This window comes from Muntiacus reevesi, chromosome 2, assembly GCF_963930625.1.
Source record: "Muntiacus reevesi chromosome 2, mMunRee1.1, whole genome shotgun sequence".
Classification (NCBI taxonomy): Eukaryota; Metazoa; Chordata; class Mammalia; order Artiodactyla; family Cervidae; genus Muntiacus; species Muntiacus reevesi.
The window spans coordinates 232,174,149-232,191,532 of NC_089250.1; the positions used below are offsets into that span (position 1 = coordinate 232,174,149).

General features: G+C 53.2%; 1 protein-coding gene across 1 annotated transcript in view; it reads left to right on the forward strand.

The window, feature by feature from the left end:
* NKD1 (NKD inhibitor of WNT signaling pathway 1) overlaps positions 1-17,384 on the forward strand; it is an 89,635-nt gene that overhangs the window by 58,577 nt on the left and 13,674 nt on the right. Inside the window, exon 5 of the mRNA XM_065920484.1 lies at positions 15,062-15,168. Coding sequence (XP_065776556.1) covers positions 15,062-15,168 — 107 coding nt within the window. The remainder of the gene's footprint in view (positions 1-15,061; positions 15,169-17,384) is intronic.

The window sequence follows — 17,384 nt, forward strand, 5'->3', positions numbered from 1 at the left end:
TAGTACGCACTGTATGAAGCAACCCTTGTGTTTCTGCATTCACATCACACACCAGGAGCACAGGTGTGCACACACATGAACCGAGCTCCAAGCCCTCACCGCTTTCCTCTGTAGCTCCCACTCCTTTCTTTCTTCAAGGGAGCAGTGCATTGTAGAAAGAATTAGGACACTCGAGTAGGGGGTTGGTGGCCACTGGTGTACTAATTTGACTTTAGGAAGCCACGTCCCCTTTCTGAGCCTGTTTCCATACTTGTAGAATGGGGATGAGGGCCTCTTCCGACTCAATTCCCTAAGTTGGTACAATGACTGGACAGCATATGAACGCATTTGCTAAAAGGGATAGCATTTCCCTTTTTCACTCAGAATCAGAAGAGAGAATTGCTGAACTGGCATAGCCTTTGGGCAGTAAATGTGCTTTCCTGGAGGCTCAGACAATAAAGAATCCACCTGCAATGCTAGAGACCTGGGTTTGATCCCTGGGTGGGGAAGATCTCCTGGAGAAGGGGATGGCAACCCACTCCAGTATTCTTGCCTGGAGAATTTCATGGACAGAGGAGCCTGGTGAGTTACAGTCCATGGGGTTGCAAAGAGTCAGACGGGACTGAGTGACTAACACTTTTTACAGTAAAGCCCTCCCTGGGACTGGGACAGGGGGCTGGCAGGGGTCTCTGAGGGGAAATATAGGTCTTAGAAGGGCTGTAGGGCCCTGAGAGGAGAGTAGACCATGCCAGGAATTTCTGGAGGGAAGCCTTGGCCAGACCCAAGAATTGTGACCACATCGGGCCTGAGAGCTGTGATAAATGTAGACTCCTCAGCTCCACCCAGGCTGCTGAATCTGGTCTGCTCTGTAATAGGCTCCTCAGATGACTTGTGTGCATGCTGTACTTTGAGAAGCACTGTTTTGAGATATTCACTCTGTGGTCCAGGATTTGGAGGGTGCCTGGGACCCGAGTATCTCTCAGACTTTGCTCAAATTCAAGCAGGTCCCAAGTAGAAGGAGGAGAAGGCACATTGACAGACATCTCTGTCAGGACTCTGGGGTGTTTCTCTTGAGCATATTTTCCTGTGGATCTGGTGGCTACACTCAGGCTTAGCGACTTTGACTCTCATTGTTCCTTGGGGTTCCCCAAGCCTCAGCTGTCATCCTTGGCTCCATGGAGAGATGCCAGCACCTGGTGCCTAGAGTTGATCTCGGGAGTCAGGTAAAGGCCTGCAGGATATAGGATCTGGGGGCTAAGGTGACTCCAGACATGGATTTCACGGGCTTTAGTACTCATTCCATTTTCTATTCGTTTGCTTAATCACCTGGTAACTTAGCAAGTTCATCCTCATATTCACATTCATCCTTCCATCTATTCCATCCATCACTCTCCATACAAGTACCCACCTGTCCACTTATCTATCCATTCATCCACCTATCACTCATCATCCACCCAGTGATCCATGACCCACCCATCCAATGCTCCTCCATCCTTCTTTTGCTCCATCCTTCACCCACCCATCCTTCCATCACTGCCTATATTCATTCATCTACCTACTCTTTTGTCACCCATCCAACCAGTCCTTATCTACCACCCAGGCATCCATAACCCATACTTCACCCCTCTCTTCATCATCTATCACTCATTCCTTGACCCATTTAACCATCTTCCAGTTGTCATTCACTCATCTTCCAGTTGTCATTCACTCATCTCACCATCTGTCTGTATTTTCATCATCTATTGAGTCCCTGGTTACTGCCCCAAATGGGGCACTTCTCTGGCCATTGAGGCTCAGCCTAAAATCATGTAATTGGTTTCACATGAGGTATCATTCCCTGCAGACGTGAAATAGAATGCCCATGGAATCCTCCTCTTCGGAAAGGGAGGGTGCTTTGTTCAACCTCTGTTCAGAGTATGGGCCCTACTGGATGAAGTGGGAGGAGCACTTGGCCGAGGAACCTGTAGACCTAGCTCCGAGTCCCCCCTCTCCTCCTGCTCCCACAGTGACTTGCTGTGGCTCTTGGCCAGGTCCCTCCCTCTATATCCCATGATACATGGGGATGTGGACTCCATGGATGCTCAGAGAATGTGGGCACCTTGTAGAGAGGATAAACTGCTGTGGGGTGGCTCTTACAAACATTGATTGATGGATGGGAGGTAAACAGGTGGTGCCCGAGAGTCCCAGCTCCTGTCAGGGAAAGGGTAGGTATACTGGTGGCACTTGGTCCATCCCTGTGGTCCACCAGCTGCGGGTCAGCCTTCGAGGGCAGCTTCGAAGGTGCCTCAACTGGGTACCTTGCCAGTCATTGACGGCGTCCAAGTATATCAGTACCACCACTGGCAGGGGCGGGGAGGAGGAGTTGGGAGTCACAAGTCTGACTCAGTTTCCAGCTAGGGATTAGACTCGGTTGTTGGTGGTCAAATTTCCAGCCCCTTTTCTTCAAACAAAAGCTTACACAGAGCACAGAATGTAAGACAGACTAGGTTGCAGAAAGACACAGTGTGTTATAGACAGTATGTTAATTACCTTTTATGTAACAAAGGGTACCAGACTATACTCTCTATTTCCTTGTATACATGAATGTGGACCACATATGCATGTATAGAATTGTGTAGCTAGAAGCCTAGACAGACAGAAAGAGTAGTTCCTTCTGAACAGGGGAGGAGGAGATTAAAATCGGAAAGCGTGGTCAGAGGATTGTAGTATTAGCTGTAATTAATGTTTCAACTTTTACAAGAAGAATGTGATCATGTATTCCTTTGAAGGGAAAGACTAATAACAGAATTGAAAAGTGAAAACAATAAGTAAATAAGGCAGCAGGGCTGGGCTGCTCTGGGCCTGCCTGTGTGGCCCCTGAGGCTTCTTGGAAGGGATGCTGGCCCCAGCGGCCGCCTGTGGTTCTTGGGCCACCGCTGGCGCCAGGTCCGAGGCAGCACTCCCAGGATGATGGACGTGGCTGTGGACGGCTAGGCCTGGTGGGCGCTGCCGCGTCCTGGCCACGACGAAGCAGCCACCTGGCCTGGAGCTTGGGCTGCGGGCATCCCTCCATGCCTCGGGCCAAGGGAGAGCAAGCTGAATCCTGAATCTCCTCTTTGTCTTCCTGTTGGCCAAGTTCATTGCCTCTTGGCCGGCTGGAGGGCTGTAAAGGGAGAAAAAAGGCCATCTGAGGCGTGAAGATAAAAAGAAGTCTTTTAGCCATCCCAGGAGAGGATGGCTTTAGCTCCTGCGTTGTTATGTAAAGCCGGCCCTAATCCAGCGTCTTAACTGCCTTAACTGGCCAGCTGGGAGCTCGAGGGATGGGAGATTAAGGCTGGGCCCAGAGCGAGGGCTGGGGCTGCGAGCTCCTTTTGAACTGTGGCGAGAACAAAGTAAGCATGAAAAGTCCTGCGCTCCAGAGCAGTCCTGGCGTAGCGGGCGGGACCTGCGGCTTGTGGGGGGAGGGGAAAGGGACCCCCCCCTTTCTGCTGACCCAGCAGGGCGCTGAGGACCAGGGAGGGTCACCCCACCCTTCAGTGCCCACCTGAGGTCCCCACCTCCCCAGCTGGGCAGGACGACAGGTGGTGGCAGCCTGTGGCTTGTGGCCTGAGATGGACCTTGGTGTCAGGGCCTCTAGGAAGCTCTGTGTCTGGGGCTGTTCTCTCGGCCCGGCATAGACTGAACTCTGGCTCTGTGCCCGTCAGGGGAGAAGGGCCTGTGGATGGTCGCAGGCCCCTTCTCTCCCCGCGTCCCCTCTCTCCCCCACCTAGTGCTGGCCACATCCCTGCCCAGCATCTTGGCTCACTCCCACCTCTCACCCTTGGCCTCTGATCACTGACCCTCACCATTGTGACTGTTTCTTGTCTTTTTACCTCGTTGTTTGAAGGTAAAAGTGGGCAGAGTGCATTAGCTCGGCATCTTCCATAGAAAGTTGAGTCCACAGAACCCCATCTGCTGGTCGTGCACTTATTAAGGACCAAAAGTGAGTCAGGCAGCCCCTCCCTCTGGGACCTGGCACCCCCTGTAGGCCCCCAGGGCTGCTTTGCTTTGGTCTAGCCCAGGTGTCGCCTGGCAGAGTCTGCGGGGGTCTTGGCTTCTCTGGCCCGAGAGTGGAGGTGCCTGGAGTCCTGTGGAGCAGAGCAGTGGTGTTGGGACTGACATCCAAGGGCAAAGCAGCCCCACGGCGAGCTCAGGGCCTGTCCCAGTTGGCATGGCCCAAACTTGGTCTTCCTGCCACCCCATGGGAGTACATGAGAAGCACCCTTCTCCCTTTATTCTGGACTCAGACCCCAGATCCAGCCTGGCTGTACTGCAGCGCACTGTGTGATCTTAGGAGAGTCACTTAACTTCTCTGTGCTTCAGTTTCTTGTTGGGGGCAGACATGGCACGTCTTCCTCTGAGGGCCTGTTAACAGCGAGGTTATTTATATAAGCCCAGAGCCCAGCGCTGGTTCAGAGTATGCCAGTGTCTGTGAGCTGTCCTGACTCTTGTTTCGTGGGCTCCGCTTTCTTGAAGAGGAGCCAACTGGTGTTTGTAATTATTTACTAGTCCAGATCAAAGACGGCCTATTTTCAAAGCTTCTTTAATCCTATTAGAATCTCTGAATATCTCCTTCCACTCCCAGTGCGTGACATAGTCTGGCATGCCATAAGTGCTCAATAAAAACAGATCTTCCTTGACTTAGGATGGGGTTGTGCGTGCGTGCTAAGTTGCTTCAGTCATGTCCAACTCTCTGTGACCGTATGGACTGTAGCCCGCCTGGCTCCTCTGTCCGTGGGATTCTCCAGACAATAATACTGGGGTGGGTTGCCATGCCCTCCTCCAGGGGATCTTCCCAACCCAGGGATCAAATCCATGTCTCTTATGTCTCCTGCGTTGGCAGGTGGATTCTTTACCACAAGCGCCATCTGGGAAGCCCTAGGATGGGGTCACGTCCCCCTTGTAAGTTGAAAATATCATTAGTTGAAAGTGCGTTCATACATCTGACTTTCTGAACATCATAGCTTAGCCTTGCCCACCTTACATTAGCCTACACTTGAGTGAAATCATCTAACACAATGCCTATTTATAATAAAGTATTGAATAGCTCATGTCATCTATCGAATACTGTGCTGGAAGTGAAAAAAAGTTTGGCTGTCTGAGTTCAGGATGGTTGTAAGTGTATGGGTTCTTGACCCTCGTGATTACGTAGCTGACTGGGGGCTGGGACCCTCTGCCCAGCGTCACAAGAGGGTTTGTACCACATATCGCCAGCCTGGGAAAAGATCCAGATTTGAGATTCCAAGTACAGTTGTGTATCACTTTTGTGCCATTGTAAAGTCAAAAAATTGTTAGTCAGGGACCAACTGTGCTCTCTAGAAGAATGAAACCAGCACCATGAAGTTACTGGGTCCAGCTCCCAGGAAAGCCCTGTGTGCCCCGCTCCAGTCCATCGAGGCTCCCAGGTGGGAAATGTCAACCCTTCACACAGCGGAGGAGCCCTTGGGAGGCCTTTGGTCCCCTTCATTTGTAGTAAGAAATCTGAGGCCCAGAGAGGGGCATGACCTGTCTAAGGTCACACAGCACACATGAGAACAGTCTATTCTTCTCTCAGCACAGTTTAATATTTGCTGAGCTGCAAATACCTACTGCAGCTGTGGGCCCTGTTAGGCCTTGGTTCCAACCGTGGACAAGGTAGGCGGGCCTTACTGTGAGGGTGTTGGCACAAGGGAGGCAGGTAGTAAATTGATAATCTGGTTCACACAAGGTTCTGGGAGGGGTGCTCTGTGAAGAGGTAAAGCCCAGGGAAGGTGGAGGGTGATGGGGCTCTCTGAGGAGGTGACATTTCAGCTGAGGTGCAGGTGCCAGGGAGGAGCCGCCATGGGCAGATGTGAGGGGTGAGCGATCAGAAGGAGAGAGGGGAGCCCCAGGGTGGGAGGGCTGTGGGGTTTGGGGGAGCACAGAAGGGAGGCCCGAGTGGCAGCCAGAGACCAGGGGGATGGGGTGGGGCAGCCGGCAAGGGTGGGGCCCCGGGCTGGGATTTCACGCTGCTTTTGAAGAGAGACTGTTGGCAAGTTTGAGGTAGGTGAGTGCCAGATTCTGACTTCCCTTTTCAGCAGAGAATTGTGGCTTCTGTGAAGGATGGCCCATTCTGAGGTGGGAGGGAAGCAATGAGAACAGGAGGCGATTACGATGGCGCAGGGGAGAGGGGATGGCCTCGGCCTAGTGGGGCTGAGGGGCTGGAGACACGTGGAGGGGCCTGGGGCCGGGTGGTAGGGCTGGGAGACGGGGGATGAGGGAAAGAGAGGGATGCCAGGGACACCTTAGAGACTGGGCTTCGGGAACTAAGCGTTCACTTCTGAGGTGGCGGTTTTAGCAGGTGATGATGTCTTGTTTTTGGATGTGCTGGCTTCAGGATGCCTGTGTGACATGCAGGTAGGGCTGTGGAGGAGACAGAGGGACAGGGGCAGCTGGGGACGAGAGAGAAAGACAGATAGGGAGGGGACTTCTCAGGAAGAGGCCACCGACAGCTCCACCACAGCCCTGGAGTCCCCGGCGAGGCTCTCAATCGATGGGGCAGCCGGTGGTTCCTGCCAGTCTGGGAGGAAGGGGAGTTCACTGCCGAGCAGCGGGGACCCCCAGATGGAGGGGGCAGGCGGGCCACACCCCGCTGGCTCCTCTCCCTCAGTTCAGAGCCTGTCCTGCCGGCGAGTGTCAGTCGCCCCGACTCCAGTCCACTGCAGTCCCCCCAGAAGCCCGGGCTGCAGCCGTGACAGCAGTTTCTCTTAAGTCTGTTCTTCATAAAAGCCCAGCTTGAACAGTGGAAATTCTGACTTGTGTCAGATACCGAGGAGGCTTTCATAGCTTCAAGTAGCTCGGGGTTAGATTTTAAAAGTTGAATTTCATCACATGTTTTAACTTGGGCGGGGATGGGGGGAGAGTGGCAGGGACATGATATTTTTAGCGCAAAGAAGGCTTTTTTCCCTCTCCCTCTCCCTCTCCTGGCGTTTTCCCCTCCCTCCCCCAACAGATGTTTCGTCTCAATCCTATTCAAACCTCAAAGCAGAGTGGCCATCAAACTTATGCTCTGATGAGAAGAAAAGGCCAGAATGCTATTTGTTGGGAAGGGTACCCCTCCCCCCCCACCTTTCTTCTTTCCCCTCAATCACAACTGGCCCTTAAATAAAATCTGCTTACAGAAGAATGTAACCTGGGGAAGTAGGAGTGAGGAGAAAATGACCCTGGAAGGGATAGACACCCACTGGCAGAAACTGCTGGAAGCCAGCGTCGAGAGGACTGCATTGGGTCAATTATGTGTTGGTGGTGGTTTTGTTTTTCCTGAAAAGCAAGGGCTCCAAGTGATGGAGAGTTAAGTCAGGATTCTTTGGGGTCTTTTGGATACTCAACCTGAACTGGCTTAAGATCTGGTTCATAGGCACTTCCCTGGTGGTCCAGTGACTGGGATTCCACGCTCCCAATGCCGGGGGTCTCAGGTTTGATTGCTGGTCAGGGAGCTAGATCCAACATGCCACAACTTAAGACCCAGTGCAGCCAAATAAATAAATAAATAAATATTTTTTAAACAACCTGGCTCATAGAATTGAAAAATCCTAGGGTAGATCTTGCCAAAGAAGGGCTGGTTGATCCAGGAGCTCAAACCATGCCATTAACTCACACACACACACACACACACACACACTTCATTCATTTTCTCTCTCTCTGTCTCCATCATCTCTCCCTCTGCCCTCTGTCAGTCTCTCCCAGGAAGGTGGCCAAGATGACTACCCGGTTCTGGGTCCTCATATCCTATGAGTTGAGCCATCACAGGTGAAAGATAGCACCCAAGTCCATTATTTCTTGCAAAAGTTTGATTCTTACTTTACTGGCCAGGGCAGTTCTAGATTTTTGTGGGACCCAAGTTTATCCAGTTTGGGAGTTGTCTTTTTTAAGAGAAAGAATACATGTTTCTCTTTCATAACTGTGGACCATTTATATATAAATATATGTATTTACATATTTCTATTTACTATATATTTGTTTCCCACTAAACCTAAATAAGTATATTCCCAATTCAAGTTCCCCTTAGCTCGATTCCAGAAATGCTTGTGTTCACTCCAATACCACATGACACAAGGGGACGGACAGAAACTCAGAATGGGAAAGACAGCATTCTTCACCAAGCGAGGATGAAATACCTAATTTTGAAAGCATCACAACAACAACCAACCACATTCCAACTTGGAAGGAGCCCGTGCAAGTCAGAGGCCCAGCAACTTTAACCTCATCAGCTTCACGAACAACTGTCCTCCAGCATTAGAGCGAGGACACAGGGCCACGAGGATAAAATAAGCTGGTCAGGTCTGGGTGCTTCCAGGAAGCTTGCCGTGGGATCAGCGCCCCCATACACCACACGGATTGAGCTGGGGGAGGGGCGGCCCACTGGAGAAAACCCAGATGCTATTATCAGAAAGCGGAGCATGGTTGTGGGACAGGCAGGAACAGGTGTTAACCATTGTCCTGCGACAGAGTGGAGAGACCAGTGGCTGGGGAGGCAGGAAACAGGGATTTTCGTTCTGTTTCTACATCTTCTGTGTTCATATCCTGATGCTGCTACTGCTGGTTGCTGCGTGTTGATGATGATGATGGTATACTTCTATGAGGGGTGACAGGCTGGGGCTGCAGCAGAAAGATCCAGTCACACGAGTGCTGACGATAGCAGTGTGATCCGGGCAGGGAAACCTAACCCAGCCCCTGAGCTCATGAGGGCACACTTCCCAGAAGACAGGGACATTTAACCTGGAGGCCTGAAGGAGCAGCAGGTGTTGAGAGACAGAGTGTGCTTGGCAGGGAAAAGTGGCTCTGTGGAGAGACGGGACTGGAAATGGTTCCATCCAGTTGGCTTCTTCCACTTAATTTCCTCTTGTAAAATGCAGATGGTACCACACCCTGCATGGTGACACTAAGAGGACAGAATGGAATAGTGTGTGTACCCACTAACTTCACCAGCACCCCTGTACAACCCACGGCTGTGTGCAAGGACACACACATTGGTGTGTCTCTAGAGCACTCATGCCCCGAGGAGAGCCTCATGCAGATAACGCAAGAAACCATTTGGTCTGGAATGCACATACGATATCTTTCTCTTTTTACTGGCAGCAGATTTACCCTCCTAATTATATTTGGCATAGGCTAATATTAAAATTCATCTGCATTCCCTCTAACAGCTGCTCTTGAAGGGTTGGGGAATCAGAGACATCCTGGCAAGCCATCCTGAGCCTAAAATATTTGTGGCAGATAACCTGGACCTGGACAATTGAGAAAGGCCTGTGGGTATGTTAAGGCCAGTGTCCAAACTCCAGCCAGGAAGCTCTGACTTGTGTTATATCTTACGTTATATCAACTGAGAAGAACCTGCCAGGTAACCAGGCTAAAAGAGGTGTCCGCCAGGCCTTCCGGCATTAGTCATTTCTGGTCTTTGGTGGGGCTGACTTAATCATACCATGTTTCAAATTTGTCTCTTCTTCCAAAGTTTAATATCTACCAGGCACTTCTGGATTGTGTTAAAATAAGCTGGCATTTACTGATATCATCCAGGGTTTGGATTTTAGCCGATGTCTGAGATTCAGAATAGACCCACCCCTTTTAAACTGCCCTCTTTCCCACTTCAGCTCCCAACCACGCCAGAATTCATGGTGTTTGTTACGTAGCCTGCATTTTGTCCACCTGGGGGATTTGGTGCAGTGGGTCATTCTGGGATGGAATATTTGCTCTGTGCATGTATGATACTCTGTGGGCAGCCGCGAGGCAGTGGCCAGCAGGGCCAGCTCTTGAGAAACTTGCATCCTGGCTGCGTGGACGTGGTAGGCTCCCATCGTTATCAGAAAATCCCAGAGAGGACTGCAGACTGAATGAGTTTAGACAGCCCTCTGCTAGCAACGAATGTGTTTGTGCAAATTGGAAAAAGGGGCCCCTCCTCAAGACACCTTTCTGCCATCTGTCCAAAAACTGTCATGAACAATACACAAGTTGAAGATGTCCGGCATGTGAAAGGCGCCCCCTGAGTTGTACCATGCACAGTTGTCGGCTTCTCAGAGTCAGTCTCCCAATGACCCCAAGTGACCCTGACCCCAAACCCAAGGGAGGAGTCCTGGGGCACTTATCCTACCCGGGAGGGTGGGGTCTCGGGTGGGTGGATCTGTTTCATTTCACAGCCCTTCTTCTTCTCATACTGCTTGGGCGGCGCCAGCTGTCAACAGCTCTGGCTGGGTTGGCTATGCCATCCTGTTCCCGGGATCACTGCTAAACAGTCCCAAGAAAGTCACCATGGCTCTCACAGCGTGAGGTTCCAAGAGAGGATGCCTCCCATTAGGTTCATGGGGGGCCCATGATCAGAGTTGCCCCCATTTAGGTTATTTCCTACTCTCCCCGGAGGTACTCAACACTCTCTTCTTTCTCCGTCTCTTCCTCCCCACCCCCACCCCCTTTTTAAACTGGGGGAGGGGAGAGGGAAGAGACTGTCTTTGATCTCAGCGGAGGAAAAAAGTCTGTTCTGTTCAGGCTTTTGGCTAACACAACAAACAGTGTTTAAAATTTAACTTTGCTTAATTAATTAGTAATTCTGTTTAATGCTGTCTGATCTCCCTCCAAAAGGTATTTTGAAGCTTGAGAAGGGAACATCAAAGGGAGCCGGGTGAAGATGGTCAAGTAATGCATTTAATCTGGCAGTTGCTGGGGGTGGAGAGATGCCAGGTTGGGAGCTAATGTGGGACAGAGCCATCATCTGGTAAACACAGTCAGCCTGCTGGCTCCTCATGGCCATGGCTGTGGTGAGAGGAGGGACAGGGGACCGTTTCCACAGAGAAAGAGCTCTGCACGCTGCCCCAGACTCTTTGGAGTTGAGACTTGGTTTTAAGAAAGCAGAGTTGACACTTTCTTTCTTCTATGCCTGCTGTGTATGGTTGGGCAGGTTGTGGACTGCACAAGGATTTCTAGTCAAGCAGGTGAACGGCAGGTGAAATTCAGCCTGCACCCTGCCTATCAAGGCTGTATCCTCATGGGTGTGCAAAACTGCACAGTCCACAACGTTTACTTAAAGGGCCAGGAAGAGCACATATTTTAGGCTTTGTGGGCATTAGAGTGACTGTTGCAGCTACTTAACTCTCTTTCGCCATAGACATTGGATGTGGGTGTCTCTGTGCCCCAGTAAAAGGTTATTTACAAAAATAGGCGGTGGGCTGGCTTTGGCTCGTGGACTGTAGTTTGCCAGCCTCTGCTCTAGATCATGAAAGGCTTTCCTTCCTCCTCACTCTGTCCCTTCCTTTCCTTTTTCTCCTCCTTCTTCTTCCACTGCTTTCCAACTAGCAGTGTTGTTACTGTTGCGACTGAAGAGTGACCAGAGCCCTCCTGAAACTGTGCTCCCCGAAAGATCACCTCTGGGGAAAAAAAAAAATTGGTGGGCTGAATAGGCGTAGGAGATGAGGAATGAATGGGGTCAGGCTCTAGTGCAAAAACCCACACTGACAAGAACACTGTTCTTCTCCGGTTGGTGGGACCTGGGCAGCCTGCAGTGAGCCCCATTCACTCATCTCCCATCTGCCCATGAGCCCGAGGTTGGACGGGTGGAGAGAGGGGGTTGTGTTCTGCACAGGGGTGACTGGGGTGGGCAGTGGTTTGATGTCGTTTAGCTTCAGGGGGCTCGCTCACATGTGGCTATGGAAGCAGGGCCCCTGAGTCCCAGCCCGGGCGTCTGGCACCGGGGTCTGCACAGCTTTCTGATTGATCATCTGCCACCTTTTCTGGCCCCTGGGCAGGGGACAGTGTAAAGGAGAAAGGCTTTCTATGGTGGGAGCAACAGGGTGCTGACTGTCCTTGTTCCTGGTCCCAGGCCCAGGGCAGATGGCTCCCAGTAATACTACCCACCTGTGCCTGTCCTCATGCTGGGAAGGGGCCCCTGGGGGGTGTCTGGGTGGTCTTCTGAGCTAGGATGGGCTGACGGGTGGGACCCACTGGTGAAGACAGGACAAAACCCTGATCTTTGGAGAAGACCTATGAAAGGGATAAGGGATCGAGGGGGAGGTTCCCCTCCTCCCTGGGAGAGGAGAGAGGAAGGCAGGCAGGGGAGGACCTAAGGGAGGATGGGCTGTCTGGGTGTCAGGGGGAGGGGTGCCCTGGAGAAGGAGGGAGCAGGGACAGAGGTTTCTTTTCTTTGGGTTTTATCAAGTGGAACTTAAAAGGCAACATTGAACCTGAAGGTGGTTTTCTGATAACTTCCCTTTGAACTTGAAGTTTGGTTTCGATAAGCCTCGCCGGCTTGCATCTCCAGCCAGGACCTTGGCAGAGGGAGGCAGCAGCTTTGAAGATGGAGCTGCCCTTCGTTTCTCTTTCTTCTTTTTCTTTTTCTTCTTCCCACGATGGCAGCAGCTCTGGCCCAGCGGTGTGCCAGCAGATTTGAGATGGAGGGGTCAGGGTGCTGCAAGGCTGTGTGCTTGGCTGTCCTTGGGTCACTGGCCAGTCTCCCACCTGACTTCTCCGGGGCTCGGTGTCACACCAGACCTCCTGGCCATTGAAGTGTTTGCTTTGGAGGAACAGGGAGGGCTGGACTTGGTTTCATCCCCTACCCCTGGAGCGGGCAGCATTCTGACCTTCCTCTTGTCAACCACCCCAGCCATGAGGATGCTAGGTGCCCCCACCTGGGTCTTTTAGGTTTATTCTCAGTGGCCTCATTCTATGAAACCACCGGGGAGGAGCCAGGGTCTGTGACTGAGACGGGGTCTCTAGCTGGAGCACTTGACAGCTTTAGGGAGTTGTTGCCTTACTGTAGGGGCATGGAGACCTAGGGGCTCCCTGCATCCCGCTGAGCCCTGGTCCCCAGGCTCAGTCAAGAAGGGAGCTGTGATGGAACCAGGACATCATTGGCCATGGAGGCCTTCCTGTCCCCACCTGTCTAGCCTGGTGACTGGAGCATCCTTATCTTTATGTCCTCCCTCCCTGTCCTGCTTCCTACCCAGGCTGATATGACACTTTTGGGGTCTGTTTGCATCCAAAAGCCTCAGCTTTTAGAAAACTTCGCTACTCACTTCCTGATTCCTAAAAGATAAAATGTGTAGGGACATCTTGTGTGTGTGCTATTGCTTTAGTCGTGTCCGATTCTGTGTGACCCCATGGTCACACAGGTTCCTCTGTCCATGGGGATTCTTCAGGCAAGAAAACGAATGCGTTGCCATGCCAGCCTCCAGGGGATCTTCCCAACCCAAGGATTGAACCTGCAGCTCCTGCATTGCAGGCGCAATCTTTACTACTGAGCCACCGGGGGAGACCCAGAGACATCATTAGCCAGATTGTCACTACTAATGGCTGGACCCCGTGTGCTGACTCCGGGCTCTTAGCCCTTTCAGTTGCAACTCCTTGAATCCACACAAGGATCCTCTGGGGAAGGGACTATTATCATCCCCACTGTACAGTTGGGGAAACTGAGATATCCAGAGAAGTTATGTGACCTGCCTGGAACCACACACAGTGTAGGGAGGATCAGAGCCCAAGCAGAGATTACCCTCTTCCAGGGCTGGCTCCGAGTCTGCTGAACCAAGCCAAGAACAGCACGGAGGGGTCAACAGCACGAGCCAGGCTGCTTGGGTTCAAATCCCAGCCCTGCCATTTACTAGCAAAGCACTTCACCTCTCTGTACCTCAGTTTTCCCAGCTGGAAAGTGGAGCTGATCCTAGTACCTGCCTCCGGGGTTTGCTGTGAGGACTGAGTGAGTTAATGAGCAGTGTAGTCAGCCATGAAGTTCTGAGGCTTCCCCAGGAAGGGCTTTGCTGGGCCTGCAGGGCAGGGGGCAAGTGGGAGATCTGGGGCACTCCCCAGCAGCCACTCCTGGGTCCCAGCCTGCAAAGCTGCAGTGTGTGAGTGTGGTAGGGGACAGGGTCAGAGGAGAGGCAAGGCCCCCCGGCCTGGCTTCCTGGTCTGGTAGACATATATCTCCAGGCTCCTGACTTCCCAAGAAAGTCCAGCCCTGACTGGGGCCACTGCCCAGGCCTCTCAGCTGCTCACGGGGCCCTCCTGGGCCACCCCTAGTTGGACACAGGGGGACAGTTCCTCAAGTGAGACCCAGGCTCTGTTTGCTCCCCTGTAAAACAGGGCAACAGAATCACTGCCCCAGAGACGCTGAGGGACTCAGAGAGAGGAGCTGTGAGGTTCTAGAAAGCACATTCTTGAGCAAACCTGAGTCCCCTTTATCAGGCAGAGATCAGAGGGGCTGGAGGAGTCTCGTGGGACATTCAAGATCTGATGGAGCCGTGGGCTCAGGGATGATGGCTGCCCCCAGCCCTGTCCCCTGGCACCCCTTGGGGGTGTTCATGGGACAGTGATGTCCACAGACCACCAACTCTCATACCCACCTTCCCACTGCTCCTGGGCGGGCACGGAAGGACCAGAGAGCCCTCCACTCAACACTTAGGGCAGAGGGAGGCCCCTCTAGGTGAGCAGAGGCAGAATGGAAAACCCAGGGTGAGCTGGTTCCTGAGGATACCAAGGTGTGCATGCGTGTGTGTGTGTGTGTGTGTGCACGCACATGTGTGTGTATATGCTTATGTATGTGTGCTTCCCCTACCTCAGTGAACTCCATTTCTGTCCCTCCCCATTTCTGTTCCCCTTCCTGACCACCCACCAGTGTGCGGCATGCTGAGCCCAGGCAGGTGGCATCGTTGAGGTCACCGCAGTGTTCTAAGGGAAGGCAGGGAGACTGCAGAAAGCGGCCGTGGTCCAGAGTTCCCTCTGGGGCCTCCAGAAGCTCCTTTCTGTCCTCATTCACCTGCTCTTTGGCCCCAAAGATGCCGTGAGTGGCCTCAGGCTGCTTCTCTGGGCCACAGACAACAGAGGCCTGCGAGGCCCACTGGGCGACCTGAGCAGGGGCGAAGAGGCCCCCAGGAGGGGGCCTCCCCTGGGACAGCCCCAGGCATTAACGGGGCCGGAGGACAGAGGGATTTGACTCTAACAAAGCGGCCGGGCAGAGTGGGCCCGCCGCACCATGGTGAGGACGGCCTCCAGACAGAGCCACAGGGTCTGACCCTGGGGCGGCTCGGGGCCCTCCAACTCATGCCTGCTCCCTTATTCCTTCCCCCCGCAGTGGCCCTGCCTCCTGAGAAGACAGACGGACTGGCCAGCGGAGATGAGAAGAGGATGGAGAAGTCAGGCGAACCCTGCCCGGGCTCCAAGAAACAGCTGAAATTCGAAGTAAGTTTCCTTCCCTGGTGCTGAACCCTGGGTGGAAGGGTTTTCCCTGCCCAGTGCTGCTTTTTGATGGGGGGGATGCTAAGGCCCTTCCAAATGTGATGGCCCCTCTCCTCCCCCATGAACAATCGCTCCTCCTGCCACATCCGGGGCTACCCCAGCTCAGCACAGGCCCTGGGGACTCCCTGCAGCCCTCCCCTCTCAGCTCAGGCCCCTGGCCTCTCACTGTGGGGTGGTGGCCATAGGCGGTGGCCGCTGGTCTGGGGGAAGGACAGGAGAGTGGACAGGCGAGACGGCACTCTGGCCCTGGTGCTGCTATGCCTGCCTGCACTTCCTCTCTGGTCTTCCGTTTCCTCGTGGGTGAAGGATATCTCTGCTATCAGCTCCCTCCCGAGGCTGTCCAGGGGAACATGATGGGGCTCTCAGGTAGGACAGGTGGCCAGGAAGCCTTGCTGGTCCCTCAGTCTGGGACTTAGGTGCGTGTGTGCTAAGTCACTTCGGTTGTGTCCGACTCTTTGTGACCCTATGGACCGTAGCCCACCAGGTTCCTCTGTCCAAAGGATTCTCCAGGCAAGAATACTGGAGTGGGTTTTTAAGCCCTCTTGCAGGGGATCTTCCTGTCTCAGGGATCGAACCTGCGTTTCTTACATCTCCTGCATTTGCAGGCGGGTTCTTTACCACTAGCACCACGTGAGAAGTCCAGGTGGGACTCAGATGGTCAACAGCAAAAGAGAAATGCTCGCTCAGAGCCCGCAGTCTGTCTGTCCTGCCTCCCTAGATGGTATATTAAGTTCCTTGTGTGTACCAAGCAGAGGACCGAGTGCTGAGTGGGAGACCCAGGCTGCCCGCAGGGAGCTTACCGGCCTCTCCCCACCCTCCTTTCACCCTCCCTCCTTCCTGCTCTGTCTCCCCAACAAGATCACTAGGGCAGAGCCCTGGAGCCCACAGATGGGGGTCCAGTTCCCACCTCTGCCACTGCCTCACTCGCCTGCTCTGTAAAATGGTGATAGTCATTTTATCCAAGGGTTCACATTCTCTGGGATCTACTGCCAGATGATCTGAGGTGGGGCTGATGTAATAAAAAATAAGAAATGAAGTACATCATAAGTGTAATGCATTTGAATCATCCTGAAACCATTCCCTACCCACTGGTCCATGGAAAATTTTCTTCCTTGCAACTGGTTCCTGGTGCCAAAAAGTTTGGCGACTGCTGACAATATCTATCTGCTGGGATGTTGGATACATGATGAATTAAGGCATCTCAAGTGCTTTAAAGGGTGTCCAGTGCAGGATAAGTACTTTCCTTCTTCCTCCCAGTGGGGATTGACACCCGCTGGTTCCAGGGAACCCGGCAGTGTACTGGGCCTGGTTCCTGCCACATGGAGCACGGTGTGGTCAGGGGTACAGATGAGTGACCCAGGCCCAGTAACTGCACGGTCAGTGCTGTGATGGGGATCTGGGAGTGTGGAGAGGGGAGAGGGAGGTCCCCTAAGTCAGTCCAGAGGGTGCAGAGTGATGGGCATTTTGGCAATCCCAAACTGTGCACAGTGCCCTGAGGAGGGAGCCAGGGCTGCAGGCAGAGGCTGGGGAGGGCAAGTGTCTGCATTGAGCCTCTGAGCATAGAGACAGGAGCTGTGAGAGGTGATGCATGGGGGAGCCTTTGGGATCAGGAGGACACTCCCTGCCAAGAGAAGAGCAGAAGCAAAGGCCTGGAGACTCGCCAGTGCTGGCCGGCTGTGTGGGAATAGCATAGCGGAGATGACGCAGAAGAGGGGGTGAGACAGGTCATCGAGGGCCCTGCGTCCTCCTGATGCAGGAGCTGAGGGAGCAGGCAGCATCTCGTTGAGGAGCTGGGATTGCTAACTTCTTCCTGAGCCCCCCACCCCAGGTCCCTGCGGGTCTTCTGGGGGTGCTTGGCAAAGCCAACACCGAGGCAAGGGCAGAGGAAAGGCCCAGACTTGGACGTCTTTCCTGGAAGCCCATGTGGGTCTGCTTCCAGACGGGGGCCGGCGGATGCCTGTGACTCACCCATGGTCCCTGAGGAGTACTCACCCGAGAGGCCGGGGCTGGGGGGACAAGAAGATGCGTGTGACAGAGGTCACAGGAGGTGGGGGTAGTTACTTGACCCAAGTTTCTGAACTTCTCACCCAAGCTGTCTTTGGAGCCAAGTGGAGGGGCTCGGAGAGGGTATCAGGTGTGCATGTGTGTATGAATGTGTA